At 36.0% G+C, this 20988-nt stretch overlaps 1 protein-coding gene and 1 non-coding gene across 4 annotated transcripts in view; one reads left to right on the top strand and one right to left on the bottom strand.

Moving 5' to 3' along the window:
* Positions 1-20988, top strand: part of GALNT13 (polypeptide N-acetylgalactosaminyltransferase 13) — a 602015-nt gene that overhangs the window by 397249 nt on the left and 183778 nt on the right. For all 3 annotated transcript variants that reach the window (XM_043894707.1, XM_043894705.1, XM_043894704.1), the window contains exon 8: positions 9422-9539. In XM_043894707.1, coding sequence (XP_043750642.1) covers positions 9422-9539 — 118 coding nt within the window. The remainder of the gene's footprint in view (positions 1-9421; positions 9540-20988) is intronic.
* TRNAC-GCA lies at positions 14417-14488 on the bottom strand. Its single transcript has one exon. It is a non-coding gene; the product is annotated as a tRNA-Cys (tRNA).

The following is a 20988-nucleotide window of genomic DNA, read 5'->3' as shown; positions in this document are numbered from 1 at the left end:
GAATTTCAAGCAAGGAGGCTGATAGATTGTGTTAAATGCTTTCAAAGGAAAGGCTATTGAAGTTCATTATCAATAGTCTCTTCCAGAAGGAAGTTATTGCAGAGATGGGACCAAGATTCAGATTCTAGTTAGAAGGTCAGAGGAGTTGAAGGAGTATGTAAAAACCATCCTTTCAATAAGGTCACCAGTAAAAGTTATGTCCCTGGTTTAAATGAGCAATAGAATAGAGTGAAGATGTATTGTAGTTTAGGATAGAACTTAATTGAGCAGTTTTGTAAGCTCAAAGGGACAATCTAAAAATCAAAGGTATGAAATACAGATGTAATAGTCAGTGAACAGAGACTTCCCTGATGGCTCAGCTGGTGAAGAATCTGCCTGCAATGCAGGAAACCTGAGCTTGATCCCTGGGTTGGGAAGATACCCTGGAGAAGGAAATGGCAACCCACTCCAGTATTCTTGATTGGAGAATCCTATGGACAGAGAATCTCATGGATAGAGGAAGCTGGCTAGTTGCACTTCATGGGGTCGCAAAGAGTCAGACATGACTGAGCAACTCACTTTCAATAGTCAATAAACAGGTAGCTGAAAGGTTGCAGGTATACTTTAGAGGTTGTGGGTTTCATTCCAGGCTGCTGCAATAAGTGAATATTGGGTTAAAGTGAGTAATACTTTTTCTGGTTTCCTGGTGCATTTAAAAGTTATGTTTATATCATACTGTAGTCTGTTAAGTGTTCAAGAGCATTGCCTCTAAAACAATGTATATACCTTAGCTAAAAAATACTTGTTAAAAAATTCTAACCATGTCAGAGCCTATAGGGATGAAGGGTCTTATCTGGATGCTGTTGTTGATGCCTGCTTACTAGTGGGCTTACTAGAAAGTTGGTGTGATTGTAGAAATTTCTTAAGACAGTAAAGCTTACCACATCGATTGACTCTTCCTTTCACAAACTATTTCTCTGTAGCATGTAATGTTATTAGATAACATTTTATTCACAGAAATCCTTTCAAAACTGGAGTCAGTACTCTCAAATCCTGTCACTGCTTTATCAACTAAGTTGATGTAGTTTCTAAATCCTTTGTTGTCATTTCCCATTGTTCACAGACTCTTCATTAGGAATAGATTCCATCTCAATAAACTTTCTCTGCTCATTCATAAGAAGCAATTCCACATCTGGTGAAGTTTGTTATGAGTTTGCAGCAGTTCAGGCACATCTTTAGGCTCCATCTCTAATTCTAGTTCTCTTGCTATTTCTACCACATCTGCAGCTGTATCCTGCACTGAAGTCTTGAACACCTCAAAGTCATTTGAGGATTGCAATTAACTTTTTCCAAATTCCTATTAATATTGATATTATGACCTCTTCCCATGAAGTGTGAATGTTCTTAATGGCATCTAGAAGGATGAATCTTTTCCAGACAGTTTTCAATTGATTTTGCCCAGATCCATCAGAGGAATCACTACTGATGACAACTACAATCTAATGAAATGCATTTCTTAAAAATTAAGATGTGAAAGTCAAAAGTGCTGCTTGATCCATGGGCTGCAGAATGGATGTTGTGTTAGCACGCATGAGAATAACATTAATTTTGTTGTACATATCCATTAGAACTCTACGGTGACCAGGTGAATTGTCAATGAGCAATAATATTTTGAAAGAAATCTTTTATTCTGAATAAATTTTAGTTTCAATAGTGAGCTTAAAATATTCAGTAAACCATGCTGTAGACAGATGTGCTATCATCCAGGCTTTATTACTCCATTTACAGGTAACAGGTAGAGTAGATACAGCACAATTCTCAAGGGCTTTAGGGTTTTCAGAATGGTAAAGTAACATTGGCTACTTAAAATCACCAGTTTCACTAGCCCCTGATAAGACAATCTATCCATTGAAGCTTTGAAACCCAAGCATTAACTTTTCCTCTCTAGCTGTAGATGCTAAGATGGCATTTTCAGCCAATAAAAGGCTGTTTAATCTACATGGAAAATCTGCTGTTAGTGTAGTGACCTTCCTTAATTATCTCAGCTAGAGTTCCACATAATTTGCAGCTTCTACATCAACACTTGCTTCTTCCCTTTGATTTTTATGTTATAGAGACAGCTCCTTTCCTTAAACTTTATAAAGCAAACTCTTCTAGCTTCAAGCCTTTCTTCTTTCTGGCATGATAAAAGTGAAGAGAGCTAGGGCCTTGCTCTAGATTAAGTTTTGATTAAGGAAATGTAGCTGATTTGATTTTCTATGCAGACCACTCAAATTTTCTCCATATCAGCGATAAGACTGTCTTGCTTTCTCATTATTATTCACGGTTTACTGGAGTGGCACTTTTAATTTCCTTCAGGAAGTTTTTCTTTTCATTCAAAACCTATTTATTTGGTACAAGAGACCTATCTTTAGGCCTATCTTGACTTTTATCACACCTACCTCACTAAACTGACTCATTTCTAGTTGTTTATTTGAAGTGAGATATGTGTGATTTTTTCTTTCAGTTGAACAAGAAATCATTGTAGGGATATCAGTTGGTCTCAGGGAATAGGGAGGCCCAAGGAGAAGAAGAGAAATAGGGAAAAAGTTGGATGGTATTGAAGTCAGGACACTAACAGCATTGATTGATTTTTGTTTATTTGCTCAGTCATGTCCAACTCTTTGCAACCCCACAGACTGCAGCATGCCAGGCTTCCCTGTCCTTCACCATCTGTCAGAATTTGCTCAAACTCATGTCCGTTGAGTTGGTGATGCCATCCATCCATCTCATCCTCTGTTATCCCCTTCTTCTCCTACCTTCAATCTTTACCAGCATCAGGGCCTTTTGTTATGAGTTGGCTCTTCACATCAGGTGGCAAAAGTATTTGGAGCTTCAGCATCAGTCCTTCCAATGAATATTCAGGGTTGGATTCCTTTAGGATTGATTGATTTGATCTCCTTTCAGTCCAAGGGAATTTCAAGAGTTTTTTCCAACACCACAGTTCAAAAGCATCACTTCTTCAGAGCTCAGCCTTCTTTATAGTCCATGAATAGTGGACTATAGTCTACATGAATACTGGAAACACCATAGCTTTGACTACATGGAACTTGTGGGAAAGTCTCTGCTTTTTAATATGTTAGGTTGGTTATAGCTTTTCTTCCAAGGAACAAGTGACTTTTAATTTCATGGCTGCAATCATCATCTGCAGTGCTTTTGGATCCCAAGAAAATAAAGTCTGTCAGTGTTTCCATTGTTTCCCCATCTATTTGCCATGAAGGGATAGGACCAGATGCCATGAAGTGATAGGACCAGATGCCATGATCTTCATTTTTTGAATGTTGACTTTTAAGCCAGCTTTTTCACATTCCTCCTTCACCTTCATCAAGAGTCTCTTTAGTTCCTCTTTGCTTTCTCTGATAATCATGGTATCATCTGCATATCTGAGGTTATTGGTATTTTCCCTGGCTTTCCTGATTCCAGCTTCTATTTCATCCAGCCCAGCATTTCACATGATGTGTTCTGCATAGAAGTTAAATAAGCAGGGTGCAATATACAGCCTTGATGTTCTCCTTTCCCAATTTGGAACCAGTCCGTTGTTCCCTGTCCTATTCCAGCTGTTGCTTCTTGACCTGCACACAGGTTTCTCAGGAGTCAGGTAAGGTGTTCTGGTATTCCCATCTCTTTAAGAATTTTCCACAGTTTGTTTTGATCCACACAGTCAAAAGCTTTGGCATAGTTAATGACCCAGAAGTAGATGTTTTTCTGGAATTCTCTTGCTTTTTCTATGATCCAAAGGGTGTTGGAAATTTGATCTATGGTTCCTCTGCCTTTTCTAAATCCAGCTTGAATCCACTGGAAGTTTTTGGTTCACGAACTTTTGAAGCCTAGCTTGGAGAATTTTCAGCATTACTTTGCTAGTGTGTGAAATGAGTGCAATTGTGTGGTAGTTTGAACATTCTTTGGCATTGCTTTTCTTTGAGATTGAAATGAAAACACTTTTTCCATTCCTGTGGCCACTGCTGAATGTACCAAATTTGATGGCATATTGAATGCAGCACTTCAACAGCATCATCTTTTAGGATTTGAAATAGCTCAGCTGGAATTCCATCACCTTTACTAGATTTATTCATAGTGATGCTTCCTAAGGCCACGTGACTTAACACTCCAGGATGTCAGGTTCTAGGTGAGTGATCACACCATCATGGTTATTTGGGTCATTAAGATCTTTTTTGTATAGTTCTGTGTATAGTTGCCACCTCTTCTTAATGTTTCCTGCTTCTGTTAGGTCCATAACGTTTCTGTCCTTTATTGTGTCCATCTTTGCATAAAATGTTCCTTTGAAGAGATCTCTAATTTTCTTAAGCGTTCTCTAGTCTTTCCATTCTATTGTTTTCCTCTATTTCTTTGCATTGATCACTGAGGAAGGCTTTCTTATCTCTCCTTGCTATTATTTGAAACTCTGCATTCAGATGGGTATATCTTTCCTTTTCTCCTTTGTCTTTCACTTCTCATCTTTTCACAGCTATTTGTAAGACCTCCTCAGACAACCATTTTGCATTTCTTTTTCTTGGGAATGGTTTTGATCACTATCTCCTGTGCAATGTCAGAACCTCTGTCCATAGTTCTTCAGGCACTCTGTCTATCAGATCTAATCCCTTGAATCTATTTGTCACTTCCACTGTATAATCGTAAGAGATTTGATTTAGGTCATATCTGAATGTCTAGTGGTTTTCCCTACTTTCTTCAATTTAAGTCTGAATTTTGCAATAAGGAGTTCATGACCCCAGCCATAGTCAGTTGCCAGTCTTCTTTTTGCTGACTGTATAGAGCATCTCCATCTTCAGCTGCAAAGATTATAATCAATCTGATTTTGGTATTGACTATCTGGTGATGTCCATGTGTAGAGTTGTCTCTTGAGTTGTTGGAAGAGGGTGTTTGCTATGACCAGTGTGTTCTCTTGGCAAAAGTCTCTTAACCTTTGCTCTGCTTCATTTTGTACTCCAAGGCCAAATTTGCCTGTTACTCCAGGTGTTTCTTGACTTCCTACTTTTGCATTCCGGTCCTCTGTGATGAAACGGACATCTTTTTTTTGGTGTTAGTTCTAGAATGTCTTATAGGTCTTCATTGATTGATTATGTTCCCAGTTTTATAAAGGCATGGTTCATGGTGCCCAAACTACAATAGTAATGTCAAAGATAACTGATTACAGATCAGTGTAGCAAATATTATAATAATTTAAAAGTTTGAAGTACTATGAATTTACCGAAATTGACACAGAGACATGGTATAGGCAAATGCTGTTGGAAAAATGACACCAGTAAGGGCTTCCCTTATGGCTCAGTTGGTAAAGAATCCACCTGCAAAATATTGACCTGGTTGGGAAGATCCCCTGGAGGAGGGCATGGCAGCCCACTCCAGTATTCTTTCCTGGAGAATCCCCATGGACAGAAGAGCCTGGTGGACTACAGTCCATTGGGTCACAAAGTGTCAGACACAACTGAGCAACTAAGCATAGACTTGACTCAGAGTTGCCATAAGCCTTCCATTTGTAAAATACGCAATATTGTTGAAGCTCAGTCAATCAATGTGTGATTAAAAAGCAAAAAAGAAAAAGTGTGCTTATAGTCAGAAAAGAGCTGACTGAGGCAAAAGAATGAATACTATTCCACATTCAGAGGAGAGGAGACATCTTTCCCCACCTCCTGCCGAGACAAGAAGGAAGAGGCCCTGAGAAACACAATATTAACATAGAGATTGGGAGAGGTTAGACTTCATGACTGAGAGAGTTTCGATTTTATGCATTGCCTTAATCTTAAGTTTTTTGAGAAGAGCCCAAAACTTTTGGGGAAGATTCATATAAGATGAGACAAGGTAAACAAGTAAAGAGATAAAAGGATAGTTAGCTGTTTGTGACCTAAGCAGAGAGTCAATAACATGGACTTTTAACTTGACCAGATGACCTCAGCTTATTGCTATTTCAATGATTCTCGAGGTTTTAGGAACAGAAGTGGATGAAGAAGGGTAAGTTTACCCAGGAACTAATGTTTCTTGTTGTTGTTCAGTCGCTCAGTCCTGAATGACTCTTTCTGACCCCATGGACTGCAGCAGGCCAGATTTTCCTGTCCTTCAACATCTCCGGGAGTTTGCTTAAACTCAAGTCCACTGAGTGAGTGATGCCATCCAACCATCTCATCCTCTGTCGTCCCCTTCTCCTCCTGCCTTCTATCTTTCCTAGCATCAGGGGTCTTTTCCAATCAGTCGGCTCTTCTCATCAGGTGGCCAAAGTATTGGAGCTTTGGCTTCATCATCAGTCCTTCCAATGAATATTCAGGACTAATTTCCTTTAGGATTGACTGGTTTGATCTCCTTGCAGTCCAAGGAACTCTCAAGCGTCTTCACCAACACCACAGTTCAAAAACATCACTTCTTCAGTGCTCAGCCTTCTTTATGGTCCAACTCTCACATCCATACATGACTACTGGAAAAACCATAGTTTTGACTATACAGACCTTTGTCTGTATAGTATTAATATTTATAAAAAGAATGTGGTCAGGCAAGGACAGAGAGCCTCGTGTGTTCAGCTAGGTTTTTACTGACATATTAGGATCTTGGAGAGAGGGTGGGAGGAGGGAAGTAAATGATTTGTAAAGGGAGATAGTCTGTGAGAATATGGAGGAGCTAAAGAACCATATCATCAAAGGGACTTCTGTAGGATTTAAATAGGAAAGGTTAAAAAATTGAAGCTTGTGTTTAGTGAAGCAGATTTCAAAGTTCAGCATCTTGGATCTGAAGTGTTTTTATATGATTTTGCAATCCAAAATGACAGCATGTATATGGGGAGCCAAAATTAATTGATGAAACTTAAGACTTTTGTTTGAATGATTGACATTAGCAACTATAAAGATTTATTATCAAGCCTTATTAGCTATTTATAATGTGCCAGGTACTGTGCTGAGTACTTAGTTCTATTTACTCAGTTCATCTTCACCTATTTGCTGAGTGCTAGGTAACATTCACAGCCATTTGGCTGATTACTTTTCCCCCCAATGTAATAGATTGAATTGGTTGGTCGACATTGTAGAGATGCTTAAAAAGATCATCTTAGCTAAGTCAACTATAATCAAGGTTTTATATTTTCTAGTAACCCTGAACACTTAAGGTCTGCACAGGTGTATGTAAATACTTCATGGGTGACATTACAGAGCAGTTAACTTAGAATAGAACATGATACACAGTGCTGGCTATGCCTGTAGATATTATTTAAGGCAGAATAATATCTCCGAACTGTTTGAGAGAGCTAACTGCCATTTCAAATACAAAAAAAAAAAAAAAAAGAAAGAAAAGAAAAGAAATCCTAGTAGCATCCATCTTCAGAAAATACAGGATTTCTTTTTTTTTTTTTTTGAGCAATTGCAAATTTTTAAAAGATTTTGTTACTTTTCAAGTAAAAGTGAAACTTATTTGAGTCATTCCTATGGTTGAAATGTAATTTATTGTAGCCATTTATTATGTATTTCTCACATATTTGAGGGAATCATCACCAACTATAAGATGAAATTTAATACATGTATTTAAGTTAAATGTGTTTGTTCTTTACTAGTATATATACAAGTGAATGGGCACTCTGAACTGATCATTAAAAATGCATCATTTAACATTCTTAAGCACTTAGTTACATTATAATAGGATAATTGTAGCAACTTCTGTTCCTCATTTCATTAAATAGACTATTCAGCAGTGTGGTACCTTACATATTTTTTTCCATGGACTTCCAAAACCCCAATCATGTGCAGGTCATGACTACTTCATAATTAGCATCCTCTTAGCTTTGTTACTATTTCTCATTACAACTCAGTAGGTCAATGATACTGTCTATGATAGGAACCCAGCAAGACTAGAAGTAATAAAACAGCTCAGACCAAGTGAGGCTCTGCTGCTCCAACTGATGGACAGTTAATTGCCTGAGTGTAAAACAGTGATAGCACTGGGAGAAATAGAGAACTCTGATATGGTAGGTATCCAAGTACAATATTATATGGAGGTTTTTCAATGAAATACACTGTTCAGTTAGAGGATACGGACACATCCTGTGGCAGAAGAGGACATAATTTTGAGAAAAAACATTGAGTTTTCTAACAATCTCAAACTACCATTGAATACCACAGAGGTTAATCTGAATATACTTTATACCAGGCCCTTGGTATCCAAGGTTCCTCCACATCAGAGGACTCGCCCAACACTGGATTGTGTAGTACTTTGGCATTTACTATTTAAAATATTTGCATATAAGTGGACCCAAGCATTTCAAACTCATGTTGTTCAAGGGTCAAGTGTACCTGAATGAACATCCTAAATCTAAGTTACTAGATCAGAGTTTCCGATCTAGTAAATTTAGCAGCACAGTAGAATCACCTAGGACCTCTACACAGTATCAAAGATCCTGTCCCCATTCCCGGCCAATTAAATCTAAATCCGAGAGAATGGTACCCAAACACGGAAGTGTAGGTTTTTCAGGATGTGTCAGGTACTGCTAATGTGCTGTGAAGCTTGAAAATCTCTATTCAGAAATAATCATTGCTTGTGTAGAAAGATTCATTTGTGAACTAGAACGTTCTTTTTTCAGTTCCAATGTTTACTGCTTTTACAGAAAAACTTTGTGTAGGTCACCTATTAACTACTGATTTTAATTAATCTTTTAAAATCAATTCCTTGTGAAAGTTAACACCTGATTTCTTAGTTTCTACAGAGGAAGTTAGAATGTGAAAACCAAAATCATTAATCCTAGTAAAAAGTTCTGGATCTGTGCCAAATGGCCTTCTAAATCCATGAATAGTATACAGGATTTCTGTTTATCTATAGGGTTATATGATTCATTCTATCATTTTAATTAGGTAAAACAATTAGCTGTAGACAATTAGATGTAGCACTATTATGGTACTTATGTAACTATTATTAGATACTTATTGCCTATAAATATTTCACAGCACTTATTTTTTCATATTCAAATAGGTTGTAGATCTTTTCATAGAGAAACCATTTCCATAGGTTTCTAGAGTTCATATTAAAATAATTTATAATTAGGTGACAGGATCACAGCTAGAAGTTTCATGACTAGTTCATCTCTTTAAGGATAGTGATAAGAACACAAATTTCTCTTCACTATGCCTTTCACACAGGATGTATATGCCCCTGTCTTAAATGGCCAGTGTTCCTTATATCTATCTGATCATCCATACGAAAGACTATAGACTAATCTAAGTTTAGTTTTACAGAAAATGTGAAATAAAATGCTATTTATTAATTTAAAACCTCTTATAATTTGGCTTTATGTTTCCAGTTTGAAATTTTTAAGTATACTGCTTTTTATTTAAAATGTTTCAGAAATATTTGCTATAGTCTCATTAAACTCCACACGTTGTTTTCAAAAGATATTCTTTTGTTTTTGTTTTTTTTCAACTAGGACCCCAACTATGGCTGGTGGCCTATTTTCTATTGACAGAAACTACTTTGAAGAGATAGGAACTTACGATGCAGGAATGGATATCTGGGGTGGAGAGAATCTTGAAATGTCTTTTAGGGTAATTTTATTTTACTTTATTTTTTGACTCTGAACATACTATGCTGTAGCATGCATGTGTAGACTCAGTAATTTACTGTCAGATATTTTTTGTGAAGTGATACAAATTACTGATCAGTTGGTCATTTTAATACTTGTTTAGAAGCTAGAGTCTTTTTGCATGCAATATTTACCGTTAAATGGGAAATTAGAGGCATTTTTAAAATTTTCAAAGTAATTCTTGTATACATAGTTCAAAGATATTAGGGCTTTTAGTTTTTTTAAATAAAGAAGGGCTTTATTTTTGAAATAAAGCATTACCCTAAAAATCACTTGGTGTTTTTGAACTGAAACTTGAAAGTGTTATGATATCTGTATTTACAAGTGCTGCTTGAGGTTATTCTCAAATACCTTTAACCTGTGTTCAAAGGCATTCTGGATAATTCAAGAAGCATGACTGTTTTCATAATCATAGACATTATTGTTTGATGAATGAGTTGTAATAATGCAAATGCACTTTTTAAATGGCCTTCCAAGTAAACAAAAATTAAGAATTAGCCCATCATATATCTGATACTAGGAAGTATATTAATAATTTTAATGTTGCATTTGAAAATTTTAACTATGAACATATAAATGTTCCTTCTTACTAAGAAATCATGAGGGATAACATACTGTGTTTTTTCCTCAAACCACATTCAATATCATTTAAAAATTAGTTAAATTAGTAATACTGTTGTTTTCTCCTTTCTATAATTTGACATATTATTTGAAACACTATTGTTTTGCTGCATTATTTGTACAACAAAATTATTACAGTTTAGATATATTTGTCTATGAAGTTCAAGAGTTATGCCTTTTAATTTCTCATTGAGAAAGTAAGCTTTATTGTTTACAAATATAAATATATTTGATATTGTGTAAGCAAATGTCAAAATCTGAGAATAAGAATTACTTTGAGTTTATATAATGTGAAATTTAATGGATCTTGGACAATATGGATTATTTTAGAAGCACTAGGATGTCTTTGTTATACAACTTTTTGCCTATAAATCTTCCTTACAGTCCCGTGTCTGAGAAGATCATTAGTTAATGGAATTTTATTCTTTCTATCTTTGTTTATATACTTATAGTCCAATGGAACTTGCCCCACAAGACTTAGTAGCATACTTAGGAATGTCTTCTTCCTGTCAAGTACGTGATTCATCTTTGCACAATCTTTGGAACATTTGGAGACCCCAATTTTTTACTCAGTGTAGTTCTCAAAGTACAGAATATAGAAGCTAACAGTTAAAAAAGGAAGAAGAAAAAAGATGGAAGGAAGGGAGTTATGAAGGAAAGAAAGTATATTTAAAAGATTAAAAACAGTTTTCTCATATCTTTAGACTTAATGAAGAGAGCATTTACACATTAATTAACCAATATCCTTGAATGCTGTGGTTGAAATTCATAAGGAAAAAAATCAACATAGCAACATTAGTAACATCTAGTGATCCTGTTGCTCATCTTTTTCCCCCTTCTTTTCTAACAGTCTTACCTTCTTTCTGCTCACCTGTTAAGCTTGATTCTCTGTCAATAGACTCCCCTTACCTTCATCACAGAGCTCTCACATTGGATGGGTGCTCTTCACCTAACTGATTGAAAGATGTGTTAGGGAAGACTCTACTTAGGAAAGAATTTAGTGGAATAATATGATACATCTTCTTTGTAAGAAATGAAGTACTCATAAGTGAATGGTCTTTGAATGTGTAAAACATTCGTTGTCTTTAGTTTCCGTATATTATCAACAGAAACAAAGTGTGTATTTTGCTCTTTATTAGTCTCTTGATTTGTGTTTTACTTTTCTTTGTGTGACATGGATATGTGTTTATTTAATAGTTGGTGCCCTGGCTGAGGAAGATGTTGACTAAGAGAAAATGCTAGAACAATATATTAGCAAAGGGATGACACCCTCCTTTAGATTAATTTCATAAAAAGATGTGTGACTTAATGAAATGAGAATATGTTAAGGATTCATAGTCAGAAGATCTATGTCTAATATCCAACTTGATTATTATACAGAAAACATATATGGAACATGTAGTATGTCTGCCACACTTTACAGATACTGAGGCTGCAAAAATGAATAAGGCCTGGTGCTTTTACTCTCATAGGCCTTTCCAGATGGCGGTAGTGGTAAAGAACCCATCTGCCGGTGCAGGAGACGTGAGACTCAGGTTCAGTCCCTGGGTCAGGAAGATCCCCTGGAGAAGGGCATGGACACCCACTCCAGAATTCTTGCCTGGAGAATTCCACAGACAGAGGAACCTGGCAGGCTACCATCCATGGGGCTGCAAAGAGTCAGACACAACTGAAGCAACCGAACACACTTTTACTCTCAAAGAAGCAATACATAGGCATTATTGTCAGTAAAATGCAACAGTTTCTTTTTTTATACATGAGGTTTTCTTGTCACTGTCATGTTAGTATAGGAAAATTTTTACTGTGTGGTCACTTAGTCATGTCTAAACCTTTGCAACCCCACGGATTGAAGTTCGCCAGATCGTCTGTCCATGGGATTTCCCAGGCAGGAATACTGGAGTTGTCATTTCCTTCTCCAGGGGATCTTCCTGACCCAGGGATCAAACTCATGTCTCCTGCACTGCAGGCAGTTTCTTTACCATTGAACCACATGTGGGGGCCATATATAGGCAAATTACTTAACATCAACTGTGAAAAGGTGATTATAATAGTAGTAAAGATGGCAGAAAGTGAAGAAGAACCAAAGAGCCTCTTGATGAAATTGAAAGAGGAGAGTGAAAAAGTTGGCTTAAAGCTCAACATTCAGAAAATTAAGATCATGGCATCTCGTCCCATCACTTCATGGCAAATAGTTGGGGAAACAGTGGAAGCAGTGGCTGACTCTCTTTTTTTGGGGCTCCAAAATCACTGCAGATGGTGATTACAGCCATGAAATTAAAAGACACTCATTCCTTGGAAGGAAAGTTATAACCAACCTAGATGGCATATTAAAAAGCAGAGACATTACTTTGTTAACAAAGGTCCGTCTAGTCAAGGCTATGGTTTTTCCAGCGGTCATGTATGGATGTGAGAGTTGGACTATAAAGAAAGCTGAGCTCTGAAGAATTGATGCTTTTGAACTGTGGTGTTGGAGAAGACTCTTGAGAGTTCCTTGGACTGCAAGGAGAACCAATCAGTCCATCCTAAAGGAGATCAGTCTTGGGTATTCATTGGAAGGACTGATGTTGAAGCTGAAACTCCAGTACTTTGGCCACCTGATGTGAAGAGCTGACTCATTTGAAAAGACCCTGATGCTGGGAAAGATTGAGGGCAGGAGGAGAAGGGGACGACAGAGAATGAGATGGTTTGATGGCATCACTGACTCAATGGACATGAATTTGGGTAAACTCCAGGAGTTGGTGATGGACAGGAAGGCCTGGCATGCTGTGGTTCATGGGGTCGCAAAGAGTCAGACACGACTGAGTGACTGAACTGAACTAAAAGTATAGTTGTCTTATAGCTCTGGTCTATGTAGACTTGAGGATGAAAAACTGAGAAGTATTAAATGCCTGAAAAATATTATTATTATGGCTGGTTTATAGATGTTTAAGTCAATCCAAAAGTGTATCCTTTAGTGGATTTATTTATAATGGTATCACTTGATCTTGATGCCCAAAATATTGTAAATACTGACAGACTTTGAATATCTGATCAAAATGATAGACCTTCCAAGAAAGAAGCATCTAGTCTCCTATACACCATAGGTTTAAATACAGTTTCAGAACATTGAAGAAACACTTAAAGTCTCTAGATAAAAGTTCTTGGCATAAAATAATAGTGACTTCTAATATGTATAGAACTAGTAAGTAGAATAGTTGAAAATTGAACCCCAGCATTCTGAGACCAGTGACTGTGCTGCTGATTTCTATACCACTACTGCCCCTAACCAGATTCATCCCTCCATAACATGACAACCCGAAAAACTTGTGGTATTATCAGGAGAAAGAGGAAAAGTTAATATATAAATGCAATCTTCTTCCAGAATACTGAGAATGTGTTCTCATCTAGTGATTTAATCTTGTTCTAATAGACTGTAGCCTCCTATGGGTAATACATGTCCAGGGAAAATATGTACAAGTAGATCCAAGTGCTCTTGAAAAATTAGTCTCAAATACTATTTTCTACTCCATTACACAACAATCATCAAAATAACATAAGTCCTAAAATATAAATGTTAATTTTTTAACTGATATTTATTTCCTGCTCAATAGGAAAAGGGCATGGAGTTGTGAACAAAATAGACAAAACTGTGTGTCCTTATGGAACTTATATTTTAGTGAAGGATACAGACAATAAACAGAAGTAAAATATATTACTATGTTAGTGATAGTGTTTAAGAGGAAAAAACTAAGGAAGGGAAGAGGAATATGAAGCAGCAGGTGTTGGAAATTCTTAGTGGTTGAAATTCTGGATAGGAGGAATTCAGAAATGAATATCCTTTATGACAAAATTAGCCCAGTATAGTATGAATTTATCATCAAAGGTGTCATTTATCTTTAAATAATATCCCCAATGGCAGCATCAGTACCGTCCAAAAAGCATCACCACCAAAAGTCCTTGCCTTGCATGAGGCAATAGCACAAGGGCAATATTTCTAAAAGCACACAATATATGAGAGAATCTGCATTGTAGAACCAACTGAGTCATAAAAAGTCAGAAGGCAGCAACGGACTCAGAAGAGTGTCCCACTGCAATGAAATGTGGTGGCTGTGGTTTGGTCGCTAAGTCGTGTCTGACTCTTATGACCCCATGGACTGTAGCCTGCCAGGCTCCTGTGTCCATGGGATTTTTCTAGGCAAGAATAGTGGAGTGGGTTGCCATTTCCTTCTCTAGGGGATCTTCCCAAGCTGGGAATTGAACCCAGGTCTCCTGCATTGCAGGCAGATTCTTTACCAACTGAGCTACAAGGGAAGGTTACAAGTATGGTCCGGAAGGGAGGCATCGTGGGTTCAAGGCCGAGGCTCCAGCGCCCATCACCTGTGTGAGTTTGGGTAAGGCATCAGGTCTCCTAAGCTCTAGTTTGTTCACGTATGTAAGGAAGATTGCATCACTTTTTTGACTTGTTCTCGGGGACTATTAAATGAGATGGTGTACATAGTGCTGATCACCCCCATTTGTCACACATAAATTGTGTCATAAGTGGCAGGTGTTATTGTTTTAGTGGTTTAAGCTGTGCAGTTTTGAGCAAGTCATGGCACTAGTCAGCATCACTTCATCTGTCAACTTAAAAGTATGCACAACATGAGAGTTGTGAGTTAAGTTTTATTTGGGGCAAAATGAGGACTGAGCCGGGGAGACAGCGCCTCAGACAGCTCTGAGAGAGACTGTTCCAAAGGGGCGGGGGGAAAGGTCAGTCAGTATATACGTGCTTTTGGTAAAGGAAGAATACATGGAATCGAGCACATATTTTTCCAGCAAGTTTCTACTGATCTTGTGAAGCTTCTACTAGTCACAAGAAATAGTCATTACCATTAAGGATTTAGTTATTTTCTAGATATGAGGAGATACATGAATGGGCATAGAAAATCAACTCCTGAAAATACATATCTGAAGACCTGTCCTGACAGTTTTCCTGGAACATTCGAGTGTCTTGTTTCTGCTGTCCACCCTGAACTCCTTCAGGGGTTTTGGAGGTCGGTAGATGCAGCAGCACATAATTTAACCCTTGTAGAGGAAGATGGCAAGTGCCCATGTGTGTGCTAAGTCACTTCAGTCATGTCCAATCCATACAGCCACATGGCACTGTAGCCCACCAGGCTCCTCTGTTCATGGGATCCTCCCAGTAAGAATATTGGAGTGGGTTGCCATTTCCTACACCAAGGGATCTTCCTAACCTAGGGATTGAACCCGCATCTCTTACGTTTCCTGCATTGACAAGTGGGTGCCCATGGCAAGTTCCAATTTGTAGTTGACAAGTCCAGTGTATGTTAATTATACTGCAGTAAAGTTGATAAGTATTAAAGCATGCATGCACACAGAGAGAGAGAGAGAAACATCTTCCAGAGAGAAACAAGTGAAGAAAAAATGTAACTGATGATATCAAGTCAGCTATAGACTTACAGTCTAGGTGACATTCCCATTGTATCCTAGCCTAGTTTCTTTTAAAATACCCTCAGTAAGATTCTAACCATCTCTCTCTCAGGACAACTATGTAGGTTAAATAAGATAATACTTATTGATTTTTTTATGAACTGTCCCATACTATGGAAATTTTCATTTTATTATTATCACTACCCTTAAAAATAAGCTCTTTTGACAACAATCAGTAGTTTAATTAACAGAACGGGATTTACTTCAAATGCCCCAATTTTCTTTCCTTCTAGATCACTATAAAAGTAGCAATATATTTATCTGAAGAACATGTTTTATGATGTGAAGTCCATTTATATAAAAATTTCACAAGCGATGAAGCAGAAAAGAAATTTGACTGGACATAATATATAATGGAAAAATGAAAGGCAGAGATTCTTATTGAACAGAATAGCATGATAAATGAAGCGAAAAGTTTGTAGACTTTTTGGGGATTGTAGTACTAAGGTTTGTGAAAGTATTGAAAGTAAAGAATTTTTTAAAAAATCCATGCAATTATAATTTTTACAAATGAAAATGTCAATCATAATAATTTATTAAATAGAAATAAATTTTGACAAAAGTCTAGTTGAGTTATATCTGTAAGAATTGTTTGCTTTATTTAAATTTAATTCATGTAAATTTGAGCATATTGATTGTCTGTCAGTATATAAAACTTGACTGTTTTTGTTTTATTTGGCTAGTAATAGAAACCAGACTATAATAGAAATCTTTTAACTAAATTAACTTAATCTAAGTTCATGTGTTATCCCCAATTTTGGTGGAGATGGTTTTGTAGAACACTTTTATTTAAGTATTATAAAGTACTCACTTAATATTAACATAGAAACTTCTTAGCCTCTTTCCCCCATCCCAGATATATTGGCAAAAGTTGTATCTATTTGAGTTTTACATCATGATGCTATACATATGTGATGTGGGAAATGATTAGCACAATCAAGCTAATTAACATATTCATCACCTCACATAGTTAAGATATACTCTCAACAAATTTCAGGTATGTAAAACAGAATTATTAACTATAGTTACCAAACTGTACATTAGATCTTAGAACTTATAACTGAAAATTTGTATCTTATTAGCCTCTTTTAAAGGCTGCTGCTGCTAAGTCGCTTCAGTCGTGTCCGACACTGTGCAACCCCACAGACGGCAGCCCACCAGGCTCCCCCGTCCCTGGGATTCTCCAGGCAAGAACACTGGAGTGGGTTGCCATTTCCTTCTCCAATGCATGAAAGTGAAAAGTGAAAGTGAAGTCACTCGGTCATATCCAACTATTAGGGACCCCATGGACTGCAGCATACCAGGCTCCTCCGTCCATGGGACTTTCCAGGCAAGAGTACTGGGGTGGAGGCTATTGCCTTCTCTGCTTTTAAAGTCTAAGAGGTCATAAACAGACATAAAAGTCTAAGAGATTATGTTCTTGTATAGCCTCCATAAAGAATAGAAACCACTAGCAATTATTTAGTCCAGAAAACTACTCTAAAGTTATCTATCTGTTGCAGGATAAACCTTAAACATGAGGCAGATGGCTTCAAATTTTTACTTCTGTGCTTAAATGAGATTTTCTGGCATTTGGGCCACCACTCTAACAGTTGTTTAAACATATCTCTTCAGTCTCTTTATTCTTCATTTAATTGAAATCATAGAATAAAATATTTTTAGGTAAGGGGTAGCTAAGACATTGTTTCTAGAGACTGTGTTACATCTATTATATATATTTCAGAACATTGGGTCAATAAGATCGTGTAATATTTAATTTAAATATCTATAGAGAACTCTATTTTCTAAAATAAATGTTAGAATTTTATTTTGAATGTTAACCATAATGCATACTTGATTTCCTCTGCTCCTTTAGAAAACACAAGTGAACAACAGGATAATTAGATATTAATCAAACTTTAGGATGATGTTAGTTTCCTGCCTCTCTGGTTTCTATGACTAGCAGAACTTGTTTTGCATTTAAAGTTATAATATGGTAAGGCTTGGTCATTTTGATAACTCTACTTCTTCATTTGAACTTTCTTGCTCACAAAAGCAAAATATGAGAATAGATATTATATTGGATAGTCATCCATGTAATGTTTAACCTCATAAACATATGCTACATTGAGATGTATTTTGTTTTAGAAATACAAGTCATTGTAGGGGACTTAGGTACACTAGAACTTGATATTAATCTCTGGTTCTCTTTTATGGGGCTTCCCTTGTGGCTCAGTTGGTAAAGAACCCACCTGCAATGCAGGAGACCTGGATTCTATCCCTGGGTTGGGAAGGTCCCCTGGAGAAGGGAAAGGCTACCCACTCCAGTATCCTGGTCTGGAGAATTCCATGAACTGTATAGTCCATGGGGTCACAAAGAGTCGGACACGACTGAGCAACTTTGACTGACTTTTCCCTTTTATAGTCACTTAGTTATCTCTAAAAGTGATTTTTTTTTATAAAAATTATTTTTTGGGGGTAATAGTACCACTCACAGTTTAGTGCCTTCTTGAACTGATAGCATTCACTGCTTCTTTTTCATGACCTGAGTTCTTATCATGAGAGTGTTTCTCTGATAATGTAAATGTACACTATATTTGTCAGTGTGCAGATATACACATCTGAAATTCAACTTATTCTGTTTGCTCTGTTTAGTTTATCCATCTATCAATCATCTATCTACCTGTCTAAATTTATGTGTATGTGATTCTGAGTCCAAATAGTTAAATACTCATAAAGGCCCAGATGAAAGTTAATTGTAGTTATTATAAGGTATATAGTGTGATAATACATTTATTTTTTAAAGTTTACAATGTAATATCTATTGCAAATGAGTGTTGAGAGGTATGCTTATCAAGTGGCTCAGATGGTAAAGAATCTTCCTGCAGTGCAGAAGACTCACCAGACATCCAGAAGGTGTTAGATGATTAAGAAAATTCAGAAATTATGAAAGTTTGAAGATGGATATGTATGAAATGCATAAAATGGGGAAAATGGAGTTAAGACCCTATGAAAATAGTAATCTGTAAAATCTGCATTTTATTTCCATTAATATATAAATCAGAGTTGAATGATTCTTTATGAGATTTATTCAGAAATACTCACTGGGATAAATTTTAAGATTACTCTAAATTTTGGCTCTGTTTTCTTGAATTAAATCATTGAATGGAAGCAAAAATACAGAAAAGAGAATCTATGATTTCTAAAACTTGATAAAAACATTTTGGACAATGTTTTTCTTTAACAAATGCAGGTATGTTTCAAAGATACTACACAGAATTTCCCTGTAGGAGGAAATAGCAATAAGCCAGATTCACTTAGCTTTTTACTGAATTTTAGCACATTAAGAAACCAATAACCTTTATTAGGAACAAATATCTGAAATGTCTCTTTTGTAAAACACACTAATTCTGACTGTTTTTTTTTTTTAATTTTTCTCTGCTAATGTACAGAGAAGAAATATCCCATGTGTATTCACATTAACTATAAAAATCCTTATGATTCTAAATAGGAAGAACCTCAATTTAACTATTTGAATTTATGGTGATAAAAAGAACTTTCTGAAGAGTTTAATGTGCTCAGAATTGTTGCATGGAAAACTTTGACACTTCCTGTCATGGCCATATTTTACTGAAGCTTCCCATTAAGTGTACTTAATCATACGAAATGGCACTGATAATTAAGTCAATTATGCTGCTGTTTTACATTTAAAGTGCACCTAAGATATTCTGATAATGAAATGTTTGACATCCTTTTTGTATCTAAATATGTGCTCAGTGAATTGACTTTGAACTATTTATTTTATAAATTAAGGTTCCATTTTTCTTTTCCCTTAATGGAAAGGGAGAGTTAAATAACTTCCAAAAATATTTCAAGTTTTGAAATTTTAAGGATCATTTATATTATATATCCTGGGTTTGAGGAAATGAAATAAACCTACCATTAAATTCAAATGAAGTTTGTAAGTAAATTTACTTTGGAGAATTTTACTATTTAATTTATAAATATTTGTTAGTAATTGGACATACAAGCCTGTAGAAGATCAGTCCATAGTCTCATAGAACTTGTGCCAGAGGGAGATATATGATAAATGAATAAACTGGGGGGAAAAAAAAGTAGTCTGTTAATTTCAAATAAAGGTGAGTGCTTTGAAGAAAATCCAGTGAAAAGTGGAGCATTGCATTACTTTATAGTGGTCAAGGAAGATCATTCTAAGGAAACTTTTTAGCTGAGACCAAACTGACAGGAAGGATCCAGCTATGCAAGGATTTGCAAAGAGAACGTTCACTGTGGAGCATAATGCAAGAGCATCACATCTCTCATTTCAAGTCTGTAAGATCACAAATATCCTAATGCTTTGGGAAAGAAAAGCTTTCCTATTTTAGAGTTAAGAACAGTTTATTCTGTCAGAACAATAGGCACTCAAATGAACAAAACTCCTCTAGGAGTTTATTTTTTGATGAGGCTTTACATTTGAATAGTGCTTTATAGAATTATTTTACACGTATTGTCGTAATGGATCTCAGAAGGTTCTTTCTCCCATGTGTTTGGTTTTAATTCTAATGCATCAGTAATGTTTGCATTATACTTTATATTACCTTTATATGCTTATGTATCAATCTATTCCCATATTACCCATCAATCAATAGAAATAATTATATACCTAGACTTGTACTAGACCCTATGGATGGTGTGTCTGTAGATAGATCATCGCCAAATTTATTGAAGGTTTGGAGAGTATAATAAGTGTAGGATCATTTCAAGGTGCAAATATAAAGCTCATTATGTTCAAAGGAAAAATTTCTATGATCTAAGATAACCAGGGAAGAATTTGTAAATTAAAATTTCAAGTGTTGTAGACAGTAGGGTAGGAGAGGAGCAGGGACCTGAAATCAGTGAAATCTCAGAACTTTGCCACTGTGTTCATTCCTTCTTTGTGCTTTGAACCACACCTGAGTTTAGGCTGGAATATCTGGTTTGCCTACCTTTTGTTTTCCCTCTTGAGAATTACTTTAATAAAATATCACTAAATCATTAAATATATAAATGTTTGCCAAACTAGGCTTCAAATGATGAAGTACCCATTAAAAACTCCAGGAATATATATATATATATACATTATATATATATATATATATATACATTATATATATATATATATATATATATTTTTTTTTTTTTTTTTAAATATGCCTATGTTTGATCCCTTTAAAGATTTCTGGGACAAAATTCCAAAACTGTTGTGCCTATATATGTGCATTACTAGGAAAGCTGGTGCACCTTGCTAACCAAAATGAATGTATTCAAAATGAAATTCATGTACTTTGTATTAAAGAGCCAAA

Source organism: Cervus elaphus, chromosome 33, assembly GCF_910594005.1.
Source record: "Cervus elaphus chromosome 33, mCerEla1.1, whole genome shotgun sequence".
NCBI lineage: Eukaryota > Metazoa > Chordata > Mammalia > Artiodactyla > Cervidae > Cervus > Cervus elaphus.
Note: the sequence above shows the minus strand (reverse complement) of the source record. Positions and strands in the feature narration are given on the sequence as shown.